The sequence below is a fragment of the Dermacentor variabilis genome, chromosome 5 (genome assembly GCF_050947875.1).
Source record: "Dermacentor variabilis isolate Ectoservices chromosome 5, ASM5094787v1, whole genome shotgun sequence".
Lineage (NCBI taxonomy): Eukaryota > Metazoa > Arthropoda > Arachnida > Ixodida > Ixodidae > Dermacentor > Dermacentor variabilis.
In genome coordinates this window covers 17,313,179-17,331,549 of record NC_134572.1, presented here as the reverse complement: position 1 = coordinate 17,331,549, position 18,371 = coordinate 17,313,179, and the positions used below count along the sequence as shown (strand labels likewise).

The following is an 18,371-nucleotide window of genomic DNA, read 5'->3' as shown; positions in this document are numbered from 1 at the left end:
TTGTTACATGGCAAGGCAAACTTCGTTGGCTTGCCGTCCTCTCGTGTGTAGTATTCTTCACAGAACATGCTTCAGCCGATGAAGGACACATGCCTGCTGGCTCTGGTTACTTTCAAGAAAGCGACGGAACTCGCCGCACCACCCATATTTTAACATGTTCCAACTACGTCATCCTGGCTGCCATCCTGGCGAGATGGTGCAGGCCGCCTATTTCCCGATAAGATCTCCTACGTGCCTCGGACCAACTGTTTTACGATAAACTTGGCGTCAACATAATCGCGAGTTCGATCACACAACAGCTGCTGTTTCCTATAAAATGTTACAAGAACTTTGCACTTTCGCACCGGCGACGTCCGGTCCAGCACATGACCACTGGGGAAAAAGAGTCGTGGATTCACGCCGAAAGACCTCCCAGAAAGGAACCACCCCTGCAAAGGTTGCGAGCGTGACTCGACACACTAATTATGTACGCGCAAACTACAGGCCGGCAAGCTACGCTTGGGCCACGTGCTGACATGGGTCGGAGAAAAAGAAAGGCACGAGCAGAGCAAATGAAAGAAGAGAGACCACCACTTGGCCATCTTTCCCAAGGCGTGCGCTGGCCTGGAACAAAGCCCGGAGAACGGAAATACGCGTAAAACGAGATTCCGTCTTTCGCCGCGTCCCCGCCATTCGGTCGTCTCCGCGGAAATGCGAATCCGATTAGGGCATCGAGAGAGGGAGAGAAGAAACGTTGCACGAATAAGGCGCCACCGTCGTCTTCGTGCGTACGCCTGCACTCTCGTACTTGTGCTCCCACTCGTCCATCATCCACGGCTCCGGCTCCGTGTCAATGATACTGGCGCCATCGTACTGCCCCCCCCCCCTTTTTTCCCCTCTCCCTTCCTCGTGGTGCGCTCGCGCACCAGCTCTTCATTCAGGTGCCGTGAGGGCAGACGCCCGCGTATGCAAATCAGGGCGTGTTCCTCAGTCCTTTCTGCTCAAAGCCTCACGTAAAAGTGGCGAGTCATCCTTCACGAATCGGTTACGCACGCCATGCGGGAGTTGGTACCCTGCTTCTAGCGCGCTGAGGTAACGCGCTGGAGTCACCATAAACAAGAGGCGTTGATCCAAGAACCAAGGCGTGTTCTTGCATTGCGTAGTAGTAGTTAGCGGCAATAAGACAGTTCATGACAGCTGTTCTAGTTTAGCAGAAATTTGAGGACTACGGACAAGCCTGGCGAGACACGGGGCCGTATTTTATGACCATTCATATGACTTCTCTTTAATATGAGGGATCACGCATCGCTCGGACTGGCCGTTCCTCAATAACAGTGGCTTGAGGGCGTCCAAGCCAATTACGCAAAGCCAGAAAGAATCGAAATGTCTATGGATGCAGAATACGACTAATGAGAGTGAATCGAGAAAGCTTCACAGTTAAGCGTATATCACCGACCCTGATAAAGATAACACATCAAGAATATCGCGCATTCTTGTGCAAATGCAATGTGGTGGGAGAGTAATGACAATATAAACGTTGCAGGAGGTGAACTGAGGGATTCGGAAACCGAATTGTAATATCTCTAGTTCGAAACTGTGCTGAGCTTACCTTTTGTAGTTTTGTGAAGCGCTGTCTTAGGTGCCGGAGGCGGCCGCATCTTAAAGTCCGTTCTGGAGATCTCGTTATGGCTATGGTGATGGTGGTGACTGACGGGTGTGTTGTTCGCTTCTCGCGTCAACCGTGGCGTTGAGTCCGGCGACGGCGGGCCGGATGGGAGCATCTGTGCTCGGTTTTTGACCAGTGGTCGCGGCGTTTCTTCGCTAAGCACCATCGTCATCTAGCAAGGACGCGTCTGTACACTTTTGTGTTCACTTTGATTCTTCACTTTCGTAAAGTGCAGGCTACCTCACAGTCCAAACATGTGAGAAGGGCTCCCGCAGTCACGTGAAGGAGGGTCTCCGGAATTGCACATTGGATCAGAAAAAGCTGTCGGAGTCTTGTGAGCGGCGCCCAAACGGTGTGAAAGCTCAAGGGCAAAGAAGCGGCGGAGGCTAAATCAGGTCACACGTTCTTACTGTAGACGCGGCAGCAGCCGTAATCCATCACGCGTATCCATCGCCAACACAGAACGGCGGAGCTTCGTCGTGGGCAGCTGCGTTGTCGTCCTAGCTCTCGGTGATGGTGCGGCCCCGGAGACGACGGCGCGGCGTCGAGACTACGGCGGCAACAGAAACCGGCGACGGAGACAGGTGATTAGTCTCCTCCATTCACGGGCACACTCTCGGCTGACGACATCGGGCGGGCTGCGAAAGGGGAAAGCCGGCGGTGGTCAATCGCGCGCGGTCTTCGCGACGACGGTCAAGGACGGCGGTGGCGAGCGCACGGGGGGAATTAAATCCGCCAGGCGCTGCAGCTTTTCAGAACAAGAAACTCGCCGAGCTGGCAACCTTCCGGAAGCAAGGAGCGGCACGACGTGGCGGCACCACCAAAACACCACCACTACCACAACTGCCACCGGCGGACCAGACGCCGACCATGTGCTGTCGCTCGCGCTGCTGGCTCCTTCGTCTCCGCCGCTCTGCCCGCAACAGACGCAGCACCACTCGCGCCGTACCACCCTCGCCCTCGAAATGTCAATGGAGAGGAGTTGTAGTCGTAGTAGGGTAGTAAAGTGTGTAAGGAGAGGGAGAACGGCTCCGCTACACGAAAGGAGGACGGTAAGGGAGAGGCGGCGGTGAGCACTTCTGAGTCCTGAAGGTTGGGGGGGCGAACCAGAGTGAAGAAGACGGACGACACCTGAGCCACGGCCGGAGACGGTTGGAGAGAAGGGGAAACGCGCGAGCAGCGCGGCGAGAGCGGGCCACGGCCGTCACATCCGGTCGTGGGGGGGGGGGGCAGGGGGGTTCTCCCCGTCTCCTTACTCTCCCGTGACACCCCCCGCCAACCCTCCACCGCCTCCACAGTGCTCGCTCCCCACCGCCATGGATGAAACCTTCCAAACACCCCCCTCAACCTCCTCGCTTATTTCCATCATCATCATCTCTATACGGGGACTGAGTTTTGAGGACTGGGGCAAGGCTGCGTGGATGTTACGGTGTGTTTTTCCTTTTTCCGAGCTGCCCCGCGCCAGCGCGCCGGGACACGCCAACCTCCCCTCTCACGGAATCGCAGAGTAGTGCTAAGTCAGGTGGTGCCAGTGGACGCCGCAGCGATTTTTGAGCGCGTTTGCATCTTTCTTTCTTTCATTCCTTTCTTTTTCAATTATTTTTGGGATACAAGCCGATGGATGAGTGAGGTCGTATGTGTGCATCGGGTGAGAGAAAGCGGAGTAGAGTGGGCGAAAAGAAGTAAGGGAGCAGACCCAAGAAAAGGACGGGGGACTCCTTTTCCGGCCCGTGAAGGCCTCAGTAGACGAATAAGAAACGAAGCACCCTATGTTGTCCTTCTGGGTCTGTTTGTTTCTCCTGGCTCGCGCATTTCTCAATGGAGTCGCGTGAATTGGTGGCTAGAGCGGAGGAGCGCGCGAAGAATGGAGCTCACAGTGAGAAGACGAGTTCCCTTCTCCTAAAACAGTGATGGTAAGAAGAAAAGACTTTCCCTCCTTTCTTATTCAGCACAGCGGAGTGCTAAGAAGGCAGCAACGACGAAGAAAACGCGTAGACTGCGAGGGACATTGGGAGCAAGGGCGTCCGGAGGTTCAGACGGGCGTTCAAACAGTTCGTTTTCTTAAGCGTGACTCAGCAATAGCCGGTTTGGATGCAAGGTGCCCACGCACACGTAACTGTGCAAGACAGTTGCGGTAGCCTACCAAAGACAAGCGTGAACGCGCGTTCGCCGAATCTCTGCCATCTGGTTGAACTCATTCACCTTGGCGCAACCGTGTCTTGCGTGCAAAGTATCGCCTCATCATCAAATAAAACAAACAAATCATTGGCACCTATAGGAGGTTTCAAGAGCAAGTCCTCGTTGTTTACCAAAGAACATGGGCACGACAGCCACAGCGGAAATTAGAGAGCAGTGCAATATAGTTCGATGGTAAACGAAGCACAGAGACAGCATGCCTCTGTGCTTCGTTTGTCAAAGATCCAGCGTCCCCATGTAGCAGCCAAATGGCACCTAAATTTCCGTTGGATGCGACGCCACGTCACGAGCACGCCACCTCAAGAGAGCGCCTCGACGAAGCAGAGCGGGCGAAATGAAACACCTGCTGAGCGATAGCGCGCCAGGTGCTGCGTGAGGGGAGATGGCATCGTTGCGACGCTACGTCACCCTCGCTCTCACTCTCAAAAGCCGGCGCTCGGTTTGTATCTCTCTCTGTTACCCCCCCTGGGCTTAGCTGCTGGCCGCGCCTGCCTGCCTGCCTCGGTGGCCACTGCTGCTTCCTCGGTCTCTCGTCGCGCAAGACGTCGGTGGTATTCGGCGTTGGTACCGAAGGCTGCTGCTGCTTGCTGGCTCGGGCAGCACGTACGGCTATAGTGCATTAACCGCAGCGCAAAACTCGAAGGACCGCTCAGTGGCATTCAATTGGACATTGATGGTTTCGCATTCACAACTCATACAACGTGCTTAAGTGTCCTCGGATTAAAAAAGAAAATAAGAAATTTAACCGGCATCGCTGTAAACAGGTTTTACGCAAACTTCGCAGAGTGCATTAAGGACGGAACATTGCATGTGAATTCTCTTAGGCCACCAATGTCAAAGTACGGTTCCCGGAAACGCTCTATTTTTGTTAATACATAAACGTGCCAACCAACCGGCAGGTCAGCTTGAAAAACGGCGTTGTCAACAAGAATGTTTGAAGCCATTTCGCAACTGTGCTTTCTAAGGTTGAGCGCGGCCGGGGAGATCACCTGCGCCAGCCCCCAACATTGACGCACCTGTGCAGACGACGCAGTGATGGAGAGCAACGGTGCGCGACAAGCGAAGTCGCCGCCGCCGACGAACGCTTTCCCCCAAGTCGCGGCGGTGCTGCCATTACCGGCCGCCCTCAACCGCAGAGCTGCGGTCATAAAGAAGCAGGCGCCAAAAAGGTGCGGAGGGAGTAGAACCGCCATCGCCACACAAGAGACGATCACGAGGGCGGTTGTGCTCGGTGGCTGTTGCCCTGCTGCTCCCTCTTCGCGGAACCCTCGCCGCGCGTACAACACGTAACGAGCAGTATGCGCAAGCAGGACCACAACAACGAGCGAAGGAGCATGGTTGTTTTCGCCGCAGCGTCCACGCACGCACACAAGGCGATGGGCGAGGCGTGCGTTCGTGGCCGGCGCGAGGTAGGCGACGACGAATAGTGGCAACAAAAGAGCAGCGGAGAGAGGGCACACCGCGTCTTTTCATGCTATGGAGAAGAAGCAGAAACAACAGCAGCAGCAGCTTCGTCGATTGTCTCGGAGCGTGCCGCTAAGGACGCGTCTCCCCTGAGTCAGCCTTCGCGGCGAAGGTGTTTCCACAGAAAAGAAAGAACGCCGCCAGGGGCGGCCGATTGCTATGACCTTCTGCGCAAAAGAATAGCGAGCTCGTGTTCGTGCGTCTCGGTGGCGGAGGGACGCACACGAGGAGGGTACGCCAGGAATCTTTTATTGCGGCTAATCAAAGCCCCCCCCCCCCCCCCCCCCCGTGCGCGTGCTGCCGCCGAGGGGACAGTATGCGCTCTTCCCTGCTACATTCTCATCGTCTGGCGCGCTCGCCGCTGACGCAAGGTTGGCTGGCTACGATGAGCGGCAAAACTGCCTTCTGGGAGCCAGGCAAGGCTAGCGTCGCCTCAAACGTCAGACGTAACGGGCTGCCGGGTTCGCCGCCTTCTTTCCTGCCGGTTGAAATGCACGTCCGCAGGTGCCAGCTATGCAAAAGAGCTGCCCCAGGAATGGACCACGGAGCTGCGTGAATCTTGTTAACAGGTCGGTGATCTCGATGCTCAGGATCAACTATAGTTACAGCCGTGATTCGCCAGCTGTAAGCGAGGCGAAAAGATATAGCGAGAACCTCGTGCCGCATTAGAATGCACGCGTGTGAACGAAGAGCACCTTCCAAGCTTGAGGGCCAAAGAAATTCTCGAGCTAAGATATGTCGGTGGAGAATAAACAGATGAACGTTTCAGCTCCACGCTGAACTTCATTAATGAGTAAACTTCCGCTGCCTTGAATCGAGGCAGCCAGTACCATCCACGTGCGTTATTACGCAACTTGAAGACTTAATAACGAACAATGCCAAATGTTTCGCGGAATGCCATATGCTACGAGCACTTGTGCGACCATCATGGCAAAACTAAAAAGAAAAGAAATTATAATACATAAACAAACGCGAAGTAATCTGGCCGAATACTGTGCACCGGAAGTGCCATCCCATGTGATTATAGTTTCATCATTGCGTACAATCATGCTTTTATAGCGAAGCGCACGTCTCGCATACGAAACCCGTGACGGTAAAGAAGACATGCAGCCAAAAAAGTGCATTTCGTATGCGCCGTAGAGGACAACCTCTGTCCATGCAGCCAGGCGACACAAGTCAGTCGCGATAAGAGAAAGATTACCTCACAGAGCGTATATTACAAACGCCCGACACAAAACAACGCGGCTTCAATGTCATACTCGAAAGGCAACCTTTGCGCTTCTCCGCGGACAGGCAGCCATCGCGGGAGAAATTTCCATGAATTACGCATATAATGGCGCAGCAAACAATTTCTGTGTGGCACCACAGCGCCTGCATGACCTCAAGGATCCACGCGACCACGCGAGAGCGCATCGTCCGCATGTGACGTAAGTGAGCCGCATGAGAACAGTTATAATTCTGACTCGACTGCGACTAATCCTAGCGTCGCATACGGCACAGGCGAGTCAAGTCTAATTACTCCTGTGTCTCGGTATCGCAACAAGCCACGAAGATCGCGATTCAAACGCGCCTTATTGCTGTCTCCTGCAAGGTGTACGTAAAGTGTGCCCAAGGTAACGAAGCTCTGTGTTCATTATTGTTTCTTTCCTGGAACGGCTTTAACTGGTGTTTTACGGTAAGATAACTGTGAACCACTGAGTTTTAATGACATTCACCGCGAGGTTGTTTACGCGCGCAGCCTTTGAGAAGGGCCATGGTGCACGAGTGTTCTGGCACGACGTTATCATGCAGCATGTTTGAGTGGTGAAAAGCGCACACGTGCTGTTTCAAAAAGGGGGAGACGTATATGCTGCTCCGACAGGCCAGTCAATGCTACCATATCGTCCATAGTGGTCTAGACAACCTTCAGTTACTTCACTGAACGATATTACGGTTGGAGGTGTCACCTCGCAGCGGAAAAAATGCGAGACACACACAACACCGTGCAGCGTTCATGTAGTGCGCCTCAGTTCTCGTTTTTCGCGCCGTTCCCACTAGAAGATGCAGCATACTTAATAACCCAAAATTGTAACTTTTTGCAGAGGTGTCACGGCAACTTAAGTGAGTGAGTAACAACTTTATTAATCGAAAGAGTGAGGGGTAAGCGAGGCTAAGCTACGTAGGCTGCCAGGCTTCGCTTCTCGATGACGTCGTCAGCTCATGTCAGTACTCGTGTCTGGATGTCTCGGTCGGTGCTGGAGAGGAGGGCATCCCATTGTTTCTCGGTGGGGGGTGACGAGACGAGGTCGGTGGGCGAGGAATCCTCCGGGCAGCCCCGGGGGACGTGGTTCAGCGAGGCAACGTCGCAGCATAGGCAGCAGCGTGAATCGATGACAGCTATGTGGATGTGCGAATGCGCGAGGGGGCGCGGAAAGTGCGGGACTGGAGGCGACGCCAGGCGATCTCTGACCGCTTGGGAAGACTGCCGTGAGGGCACGGGTAGGCGTGTCGTTCGAGGCCATAGTGCTCGGCACAATGGTCACCTACCATGTCGTTGTAGGTGACCAGAGACTAGACTGTGGCACCGGGGCGTCCGGCGCGGAGGGGCCCACCGCTTGGTCGACGAATCCTCGAACGTGTTGGTGAGCCGACTCGTTGCCGGGATGGCCCGAGTGGGTGGAAACTCGGACCACTCGGTTCGGTTCCTAAACTATGAACATGCAACGCTTACCACCTGGTGATATTTTACATTAAATGCGCGAATGAGGGAAGGGCAACATCTCGCAAAAAGCGCAAGGGCAGGTATTCAAGACCAGGCGCCCAATTCACAAAGCTTTTCATTCGTAAGTGATTTTTGCCATTGGCCGCCCGCCTTCGATAATGATATAGGATAGGCTGGAATTTTCTCTTGCGAACAATTATAGCATAAGAGGTTTTTTTGGATAAGGGCCCAGAAAACTGCGGAGCAATGTTCAGTATTCTGGCGAGCACTGATATAACCGTTGTTAGTTTTTTTTTTTTTTTTTTAGTTTCCCTATTGCAAAACCCAGTGCCACTGGGACCAAGTGCGCCGGATTATGGGCCCAGTGCAGCGCGCTGGACGCTGGGGCGCTGGGACGGCGCGGCGTACTTGGAGGCACTGGCTACTTGTGCGAAAAACAGCTCTAGCGCGTTAAATATGCGGTGTCTGGACAGCGTATATATTTTTTGCATACAGAAGACAACAAAGAGTGTTTTAGTGCAATAAGAAAAGAAAAAAAAACGTAAAAATAAAACTGCTCCGACCAGTCAAAAGGGAAAATGAAAAAAAAAAAAAACGAAAGTGATCTCCAGTTTCAAATGTCCATGAATAAACAGGGCAGCTCACGCACCTCTATTCCAAGCTGCGACACGAAATAGGGTTATATAACCCCAAGATATAGCGTTATTTAGGACAAGAGACTAGTATCAAGCGATGAAATTGTATAAAGCATTTAATATTCAGCAGCGCTCGTCCTTGCGTACTGGAACCAGCGCGGCACGAACACAACCAGCGCAGTTTCCAGTGCGAACCAGCGAACTGCAGCGAGAACCAGCGCCTGTACAGCACAAACCAGTACGCCCCGGCGTCACGGCAGTGGAACCAGCGTCTCTTCCTGTGTGACCCAGCTCTTATCCAGCGTTCTCACTGGTGTTCCAGTGAGTCCCAGCGTACCCAGTGCGACCCAGCGCCAAAAAGCGCGCTGGTTTCACACTGGAAGACGCTGGTTTTTGCAATTGGGATTTCTTAATTTCTGTTGCATTTGTTTACTGTAACGCATTGCGCATGTGCTATGGTGGGTCTGCTACACCCCCCCCCCCCCCCCCCAATACTATGTTCTTCTTAAATAAAACTAGCTGTGAGCTGGCGCCGCTTGCTCTTTCTCATTGCATTATCAGAGTTACGCGCCAGACCTATTCCTCTCCGGTTCTAATATGCACGGTTCTTCGGACCATCGCCGCGGCCGTGACGTACTATAAGAGGAAAAATAGGCTCATCTAGATTTGTCATTCACACTTGGCAATTATTATAGCTCAGTCTTTCAGCGACTGGATTCTTCCTAAACCAGAAGAAAAGGCGAGTGACAATGGAGATGCCAGTTTGGGATCTCGCAACGGCTTCTCACTGACGTCACAAATTCTGGCAGTGAGTGCTAACTCAAGGGCTAGTTGATTGTGTATAAATGATTTTGCATTTGCAAGTATAAGAAAAAGCTTTGTCTGGCTCCTTTATGGACACTTCCTGTACGAAATAAACTTAAATTCGGTAAAATAACATGCAGTCCCTGACGTCACACTGTCGCCGTGAGCGCCCGGCGCCAAGTTCTGAAAGGAAAGTATGATCTTAATTTTATCTCTAATAACGACCCTTCTGCCCCCTGAAAGCACAAATAGCCTCAAAACAAAAATGCCGCAGTCCAAATTGAATGAGTGAATATCAGTATCAATTTAGGCGATAAAATGGAAACGAAACACGCGGCTCCATAAGAAGCACTACTTCTCATTGAATTACTTATTGCGGCGCGCAATACGGTGATCGCCGTATAGAAAAGCACATATAACTATATACTTCCTTTTTCTTGCATGTGTGTGTCTGTGATATCTATGTCACATCACAAAAATGCCGTTTCCTCCAAATGAAAAAAAAAAAAAATAGCACACTGCACTAGTTCATAGCTGCATGTTTAACCATGCGCATGAAATGCGACACCCGAGTGATCTTTATTGACTATCCCCAAGTGCAACACGTTGGTAACGAATTGCTCTTTACCTTATGGGGGTCACCGGATTGCTGCATGTCTAAACGACGCCTACAATGCACAAGTATCAGCTTGGGCAAGGCCGATGCAACTTCTCTGCGAGAAACGTGCGAGACTTCAAAAAGAGAAGGAGAAAAACGGTCCGCGAGGGACAAAAGGAACAGTGCAAAGATCTCTGTGGCTGTTGCCGTGATCAGAACAGTCGAGCTTCATCAGCGCCCACACGCACAAACACTGGGGCTGATCCGGTGGCGACTCCGTTTTTCGCGAAAGCCACGCTCCCCTCACACCTGCCGCAATTCGCAGCTCACGCGCGTATAGCGCTTCACAGATTGCTCAGTCACGATCTGCCGCGATCTGCCGCTGATGCCTCACTAACCTTCACCGTTCAAGGTTTATATGTTTCTGACGATTAACACGAGCCCAAAGTCGACCCATAATGGAGACAGTGGGATGTCGGAGGCCAAGAGAGGTGGTACAATTTGCGCTTTGAGAACGTGAGATGACGTAGGTATACGCACACACACAAAACGGGTGTGGGGAGAGAAAGAAAACAACAATAAAACAACAAGAAAACCACAACAATGGACGCTCGGTCATCCATGCACGTTAGTGAGAGACTCCGTGACCTTTCGCAATGACCTTGGCTCTGTGCAGCAGCACTTGGATTTGATGAGCCCATAGATAAGCGCGATGTTTACAAAGTTTGTTGGTTTCGAACGAAAGTGCTTTGCGGGCAGGTTATGGTAAACACAAACCACGCGGCTTTGCCTTCAACGCTGTCGGCCTCACCACCAAGTTCTTGAGAATATGCGGGTTCGAAAACGTGATTTCCATTTGCAGCCAGCACGCCATCAGTAAACGTGCGCGTCATAAACGTAAACGTCCTAGAGATATAGACACGAATAAGAGTTTTATGGCAGACCTGGCATGCTACTCAGGGTGATATGGTGAAAAATTAAAGAAAGGAAGTCGGATAACGTAAACGTCGTAAGCACGCCATAAGGTGCTTTCACGGCAAATTTCAGCTTCTGTGATTTTTCATATGCAATTCTATGCTTCACGAGTTCTAACTTTTTATACGTCCCCGCATACGTAATCATGCTGAACGCGTTGTAGATATTGCGTAACAAATAATAACTAATCATAAAATATCGTATGACCATCGCACATATGATATCACAGTTACTCCACTACAAAGGCAATAATAAAGAAGTATGAAGCTGCTTCCGCAGAAGCACTGCGTCAACGAGCACAAACTTGTTTCCAGCTCGTGAAAACATCGGGACACTAGTCACCACTCTGAAAGAAAGAAAGAAAGAAAGAAAGAAAGAAAGAAAGAAAGAAAGAAAGAAAGCGATCCGTGCAGCAATGTCATTTAGATATGCCAGCGCAGAGGCAGCGAAAGGAATACGGAGAGAGAGAGAGAGAGAGAGAGAGAGAGAGAGAGAGCGGAGCGCGCTGGTGAGAGTGGTGTCAGTTTCTGAGTTCCAGCGATGAGCAGCTGCATGGAGTTGAGAAATGAAAGAGAGAGAGATATATAGATAATAAAGGAGCAGCTGGAAAACACTAAGCCAAGAATAGAGCTCGAAGAACTGCGAATGAGCAAGCACTACACTGCGGTCCAGCAAAGACTGGTTCGTCAGAAGGCGCGGCTGATGCGACGGAGGGAGCGCGAGGGTACACCGAGCAAAGGCGACGTGCTTGCGCGCGACAACGCGAAACAAGCGCAAATTTCGCAGGCTGCACGTAGGAGGCAACGAACTCTCGGAGGTTGAATCACGCACGCGTTATCGCCGCCAGGGATCCGAGAGCGCGCGCGCCTTTCGTCCGCACTTGTCGGCACTCGCGCGCCATGCTGGCTACGGAACCCACAAGCACCACGCGCGGCCGATAAGAACTCGGCGATAAGGATCGCAGCTAAGGGTCCAGCAGCCAACTCGCAGCAGCGTAAACACGACGAGTTGTTGTAAGCCTAGCTCTCACGTCACGAAGGTTGGTGCCTTGGATATTGTGCGCATTTCCTTTTTGTCTTTTTAACGCCACTTGCCCGTGGTCGCGTGGGTAAGTGTCGAAAGACAGCGCACCTCTCCCAGTGGCGACGATGTCGGGGGCACTAAACAACGCGATACCTTAGGCTGGACGTGCGCCTATGAAGGCGCGGGAAAACAGACATTGTTGGATTGCCTAATAATCAGCCTGCTTTGGTTGCGTCAGGAACTGCGACATAACGGCGAGGCACAAAGGGAGTGCCGACCACAACAGACAGTCATCTTATTAACAAAAGCAGCGTCATGAAAGTGAAGCGGCGGCTTTAGGCGGGATACTTTAAAACTCCACATATATGCATGCACGAGCCTTCATGAAAACGCCGACACCTTTCGCTCACTAGAGCCTGCGGTCGAGAACTGGTCCAGTGTCCTGCCCCCTCGTTTGTAGCGGATGCTCATTGTCTGCTAGGGTGAGCAGGCCAAACAATACTCAAGAGACAGCACTTAGAGGTGCCGGGATACGAGTAAACCAGCCTGAGAACAATGCGTGTTTCCCCACGGACGATCAGTTCCACACAACGCTCCTCCAAAGTTTCCGCACGAATAGGGCACGCACACATATATATTAGCGACGCTGTAATATACAATCTGGCAATCCGTGTGAAATTAAAAACAATTTGTGATCGCGGAAAACGAAGTTATCAGACTACAATTATTCGGTGTCGCCTCATGGGGCGAACGTTAATTCCGTTCGCGTTCACGCAATAAGAATGACACTGCAGTTGCAAGGCGTGTGAAGGGTACACTGTGAAGGAGCATTGAAGTACAACGCAGCTCGCAAATGTACGGCAAATGCTCTCCTCGCCATAGCCTCAACGGTCGTGTGTGCCGGACCGGAAGACCTTGGTGCCCCTCGGTGGTGCATGAATGACCTTCCTCGCCCTCCCGCACTTTCTAACGGCGCCAAGTACGCGCTGTCTGAACTAGATGCCTCGGCGACAGTCAGACTGTCAAGAAACAGTAATTATTCCGATGGGGCGCAGCATGCGAGGGAGAGACGGGCATCCATTCCCATACTGATGCAGGAAGCAACTCATTTGAACCGTTACGTCTCTGGCTAGAGGGGCACTGACATACAGGCCAAGGGAACGAAAAGTAGAGCACTAAAATACACTAGTGCTGCAGGCAGCGAAACAAAGGCACAAAGAGAGAAAGAGAAAGCTGGGGAGGTGCGCCTAAAGGTAGAGGACGTTGGGGAACCCCTTCCGTTGCAACGTCCTTGAACCATTTTCCTCTCGCCTGAAGGAAGTTGGCCAGTAGAACACAGACGGGAAAAAAGGAGGAAGCGGTGGCGTCGGGACAAAAGTCGAAAGGATGAGGACGAAATGAAAACAATACAAAAAAGCAAGCGATGGGGAGCGCCCGGCCTATGAAGCGGGTGCAACAAACAAGCAGACAAACAAATGCGGGTATGTAGAAAGACAAGAGAGGGAGTGAAAGAAAAACCCGAACCCACCGCCGCTTGCGTATACATGTTCCTGCAAGCATTGTGTGCAGCGCACGACTGGATGGCACCGCTATTATTTGTTTTCACGTTGCTAGTTTCTCCGCACGTCTTAAGAAGTCAATTTGAAGCGCATCGCTAAGAGGGGGAAACGGTTCACGGAAGCCTTGATAACTTTTATTTTTTTCTGCATCTTGCTTTCGGACAGACACCGTCATTGCGCCAGTCAGCGTAGCCTGTTCGAACGACACAGCCCCATTCCTTCCCCTCCGCCGACTCCACCCTCGAAACAACGCAATAAGGTCCCGCTCCACCTGCCTGCCTCCTTCTACAGTGACGTAACAAAGGCATAAAAAGCTATGTTCACTCCCTAAGCCCAGTGAAGGGGATCACCCCTGCTATCCCCATTCTTTCCCTTTCTATTTTGTTACTGCCGCTTTACGTCGGGGCGACGTTGTTCGTCCAGACCGGAAAACAGGAACAATGAGGCGGTGTTTAATGCAAAAAGTAAAGCGCTGTAGTGAGAGAAGTTGGTGTAAGTTTCGCTGACGACGTCATAACGGGGCCGCTTCCTCTTATCACGACGCTTCATTCATCTTCCTCACCCGGTTGCTTAGTGGTTATGTAGTTGGGCTACTCAGCACGAGGTCGCGGGATCGAATCCCGGCCATGGCGGCCGCATTTCGATGGGGACGAAATGCGAAAACACCCGTGTACTTAGATCTAGCTGCACGTTAAAGAACCTCAGGTGGTCGAAATTTCCGGAGTCCCCCACTACGACGTGCCTCATAATCAGATCGTGGTTTTGGCGCGTAAAATCATATAATTTCATTTCATTCATCTTTCTCAACCTGGTACAATGCTGGGACGTGCGCGCTGAAAGCTTTAACACGGTAGCCGTTTCCAATCTGTATTACTGTTCGTCTCCATTATTATTATTATTATTATTATTATTATTATTATTATTATTATTATTATTATTATTATTATTAGCATTAGTAGTAATCTTAGCATGCAAACATACATCACAAAGAGAAATAAAGGAGAGGGAAATAAAGGAAGTACAAAAAGAGGGGAATAAAGAACATATCACACAGTCGCACGCAGAGTGAAAAACTAGTCCTGTGATTGACAAAAATTCCACTACAGCTTTCCGAGCCCCATGTCGAGTCGACGCTCCCTTTCGAAAGAATATATCATTAAGTGCAGTTCGTGCAAGATTAAGTTGTTGAAACTTGCTCAGCAGCACACAGCGACAACTGCACGACAACGTAAAACAAGCTTTCAGTATTCTAAGTCTGTCGGACAATTAGTACTTTTGATTTCGTTTCCACTATATATCATATAGTGGTTGTGGGTTACACCAGAACGAGGAACAGTTTTCGACTGCGCAGGCTTAGCGCATGCACTAGATTTGCGCGCCTAACTGCGATCTACATTCAAGCATCAGATGTGTGCAGCGCTTACAGCTGAGAACACGTGAACGTGGTAAAACGGTTGCTGAGCTTGTCCCAGCACCGACAGCAGGTGACTTCAGCGAAAGCAATTGTAGATGAGGTGAGCTGCAGTCAGAGCCGATCGTTTCCCCCGTTTCGCAGAGGGCGTTCCCGTGACTGCAACAATTAGTCATCTCAGTTGTTCTCGCGAAACATCGTGGCATCGGGTGTCCACTGCGTTGCGTTCGTATACATTACAAAACGACAGCAGTGAAAACTTACGATCGGTCGCAAGACGGTCGTAAGGCCTCTCGTTCTGCCTGTGCGCAGACCTGACCGTCGAGGGTTCTTTCTATACACGTGCACAACGCCCACACATACGTTACATAAACACGCTATTTTGAAAGTGCTTTCTTACGCGAAGAGTGCGCGCTCAACAACATGTGCACGCTTTCTCTGCGTTCTTTGCTCGCAGCGCGTGCCTGCACGCAACAATGCCTGAAATTACTACGCAAGCCCTTGAGAGTCTAGCGACGACGGAAATTAAGTCTGAGGCCCGTAATCCTGCAAGCGTGAACACGGACGGAGAAAAGTGAGTCAATTGGCTGCGCGGGGAGCGGTCACAGCGAAAAGCCGAGGGTGGAGCGAACACAACTCATTGTGCGCCCGCCATGGCTGGCCACCCACAACTGCACAGCGACTCATTCGCCTTCGCTCGGGGCTTGTGTTTGTTTCTCGAACGCGCTCGCTCGTGCCTCTTATTTTTGCCTCACCACAATATGGCGCCTGCGATTGCGCATGTTCGGCTTTTCCTTTCTTTTTCTTTCTTCATTTCTTTCGCATATGTCCACATAGAATCTATGCCACGCGGTAGAAAAATCAAGAGACGTATTCGCGCACAAATCTTACATGTAATCTATATCGTGTTAGTGGAGGGTAAATCTACAGGACTAGACTGAACTTTCCTCCTTCATTTCTCAGAGTCTTACAGAGCGTACTTTAATTGGAAGAGGTTCATCTGCGTCGCAACTTTCCGCACCTCGTCTTCTTAAAAAGAGCACACGTACGGCTAGACTGGAGGTCACGGTTTCTTTTTCTTTTTTACCTGCATGTGGCAACTTTGGAATATACAAACCAATCACGGAGGCATGCATACTGCGTACTTCGTCTTTGCAGAAAGCGCTCGATTATGCAACCTGAAAACTGACTTAAGGAAAACAAGTAGTTTCCTATCCTCGCACTAGAACGGACGGAAATTGTACAGCAACTCATTACATTGTGCCCATCGAACCGAGCCGTGCGTGAAGTCGGCTGGGGCAAAATAAATAAAGCGCTCTCGCTCCTGCATGCACATAGAGCGTTTCCTTTTGGTTGTTCCACTGCCTGTCTCGCCGAAAACGTAGCTATGCGTTCCACGCTAATGACCCCTGACCTGGCTTAATACCGTGTGGCTTCCTTATAGACCGAAACGATTTATCTCCAGCGACTATCACCGTTAAAACTGCACATTAAATGCGTGTGTTTTGACATCGTGAACGTAAGAGCCTGGCGTACTGTAAAGGAAATTCAGAGCACACGAGTGATATTGTTGGCAGCACCGAACGTGTTCAGGACCCAAACTCGGCGCGGGGCATTTCGTCGCCGCTTGCGCTAACTAGTTACATTATTTGTGAATTCCCTAATAATTTTGTTTAAATTCTTATTAATGAAGGGCCGCGAAATCTTATCAACAGTAATTTAAGCTGGACGTCGATAAATAATAATGCAAGCTGCCCCAGGCAGACAGACAGACAGACAGACAGACAGACAGACAGACAGACAGACAGACAGAGGAAAGGGGAAAATAAGGGAGGTTAACCAGCGGGGAACATCCGGTTTGTTACCCTACGCTGGGGAGAGAGAGGAGGGGAGGTAAGGGAGTAACAAAGGAGAGATAAAGAAAGAAAGGAGCATAGAAATACAATCACAGTCGGTCACTGTCACCACATACTGTCACTGCACAGCACAGTAGCACTTGCAGCACTATAAACATCTGTTCAGGTTGCAGCCGCTTGTCCAATTCTGTTTCCTTTAAAAACTGCAACAGTGCCCTCGCCGCCCTCTGCTGCGATGGGTTGTGATGGCGGCATTCTTACAAAGCCTCCGAGGTTCAGAACAGACCCCGTTAATCGCAATAGCAAAGGATTGGCTGACACACGTACGCACGCACACACGAACACGCGAACATACCCTTCTGTTCAGCGCGGCCACGATTTTATGAACTAGGGGCATACTTTGTAATGATTTTTATTTAATGACAACAGTTTACACCCCAGCTGCAGCATATGTCTCCGCCTGTATCGGTGTCGACCATGCAGTAATGGTCTTATGCGCTATTGTACAGGATCGTAGCTCCGTGATATTTCTTTTTTTTTTTTTTTTCACGCTGCGTGCATCTGCATTTGGCGTTCCCCACCCTTTATCGCGCAAGCTCGGAGAAAAATCAGCAAAGCAGTTGGCGGTGCGAGAGCTTGCAGGAGCAGGTGAAAGTTCCGTGTACAGCGTTCCGGGTCGCGGCATCGCCAGTAGCCTGCCGCACAGCCTCATCAACGTTGACTCTTTCTTCTAGGCCCAGACGGGGAGGCTCAGTGTGGTCAGTGGCACGGTGTCGGAACGGCAGCGCCAGTGCGTGCTGCGGCTCCGGCTGTTGATTGTGGAACCACGGAGCCAGCGGCAGCGGGGCGCGAAAGCCAGCAGACTTCCCCGCTTTACGGACAGGCACCTCCCCCCCCCACCTCTCTCCCCTTCAACCTTTCGCGTCTGCTTGCGAGCGCCGTGGGAAAGTCGGACAGCTGGTCGAGGACCTTCCGCCAGCCACACCGCGCGGGTTCCCGTTCTGCTAGAGAACCCAAGGAGCTGCCTTCGTCGACGAAAACGAGGGGAAAGCTCAGAAAACCGTAGGGCCAGGGGTTGTTCCCCCCAGGGAGAGACGTGAACTACCCCCCCCACCGCCCCCCTCGTCCCCTGCTTTTTTCTCCTGCCTGGCGGGAGACCTTCTTCGCCTACGCCACCCCCCTCCCGCCCTCTATACGTCTCGCGGTTTTCTTCCTTTTCCATAAGGTTCTTATATGGCATGTCTTGGTTTTCTTTTCTTCCCCTTTTTTATCCCTCTTGCTCCTCAATGCCGCCTGTGCCGCCGTGCGTATACGGCAAAGCGTGACACCAACTGAATGAATACCGGCCATAGAGCGAACACCCTCCTTCCTATCGCGTGCCAACGCCACCCCCCCCCCCTCCCCGGCCTTCTTTGGCAGATCTTCTAAGACTTGTAGATTTTTATCTAAAATATTTTATGACTTGCGTTTCTTTTCTTCCTCCGCGATGCTTCAGTCGGAGCGC

General features: G+C 51.5%; 1 protein-coding gene across 5 annotated transcripts in view; it reads right to left on the bottom strand.

Moving 5' to 3' along the window:
* pnt (ETS transcription factor pointed) overlaps positions 1-18,371 on the bottom strand; it is a 206,586-nt gene that overhangs the window by 76,702 nt on the left and 111,513 nt on the right. The window contains exon 1 of one of the 5 annotated variants that reach the window (XM_075691877.1): positions 1,589-2,752. The exons of the other annotated variants lie outside the window; for them this stretch is intronic. Within the exon in view, the coding sequence (XP_075547992.1) occupies positions 1,589-1,817 (229 nt within the window). The 5' untranslated portion in view covers positions 1,818-2,752. Of the gene's footprint in view, positions 1-1,588; positions 2,753-18,371 lie in introns of those variants that run through there. 5 annotated transcript variants of the gene reach the window in all.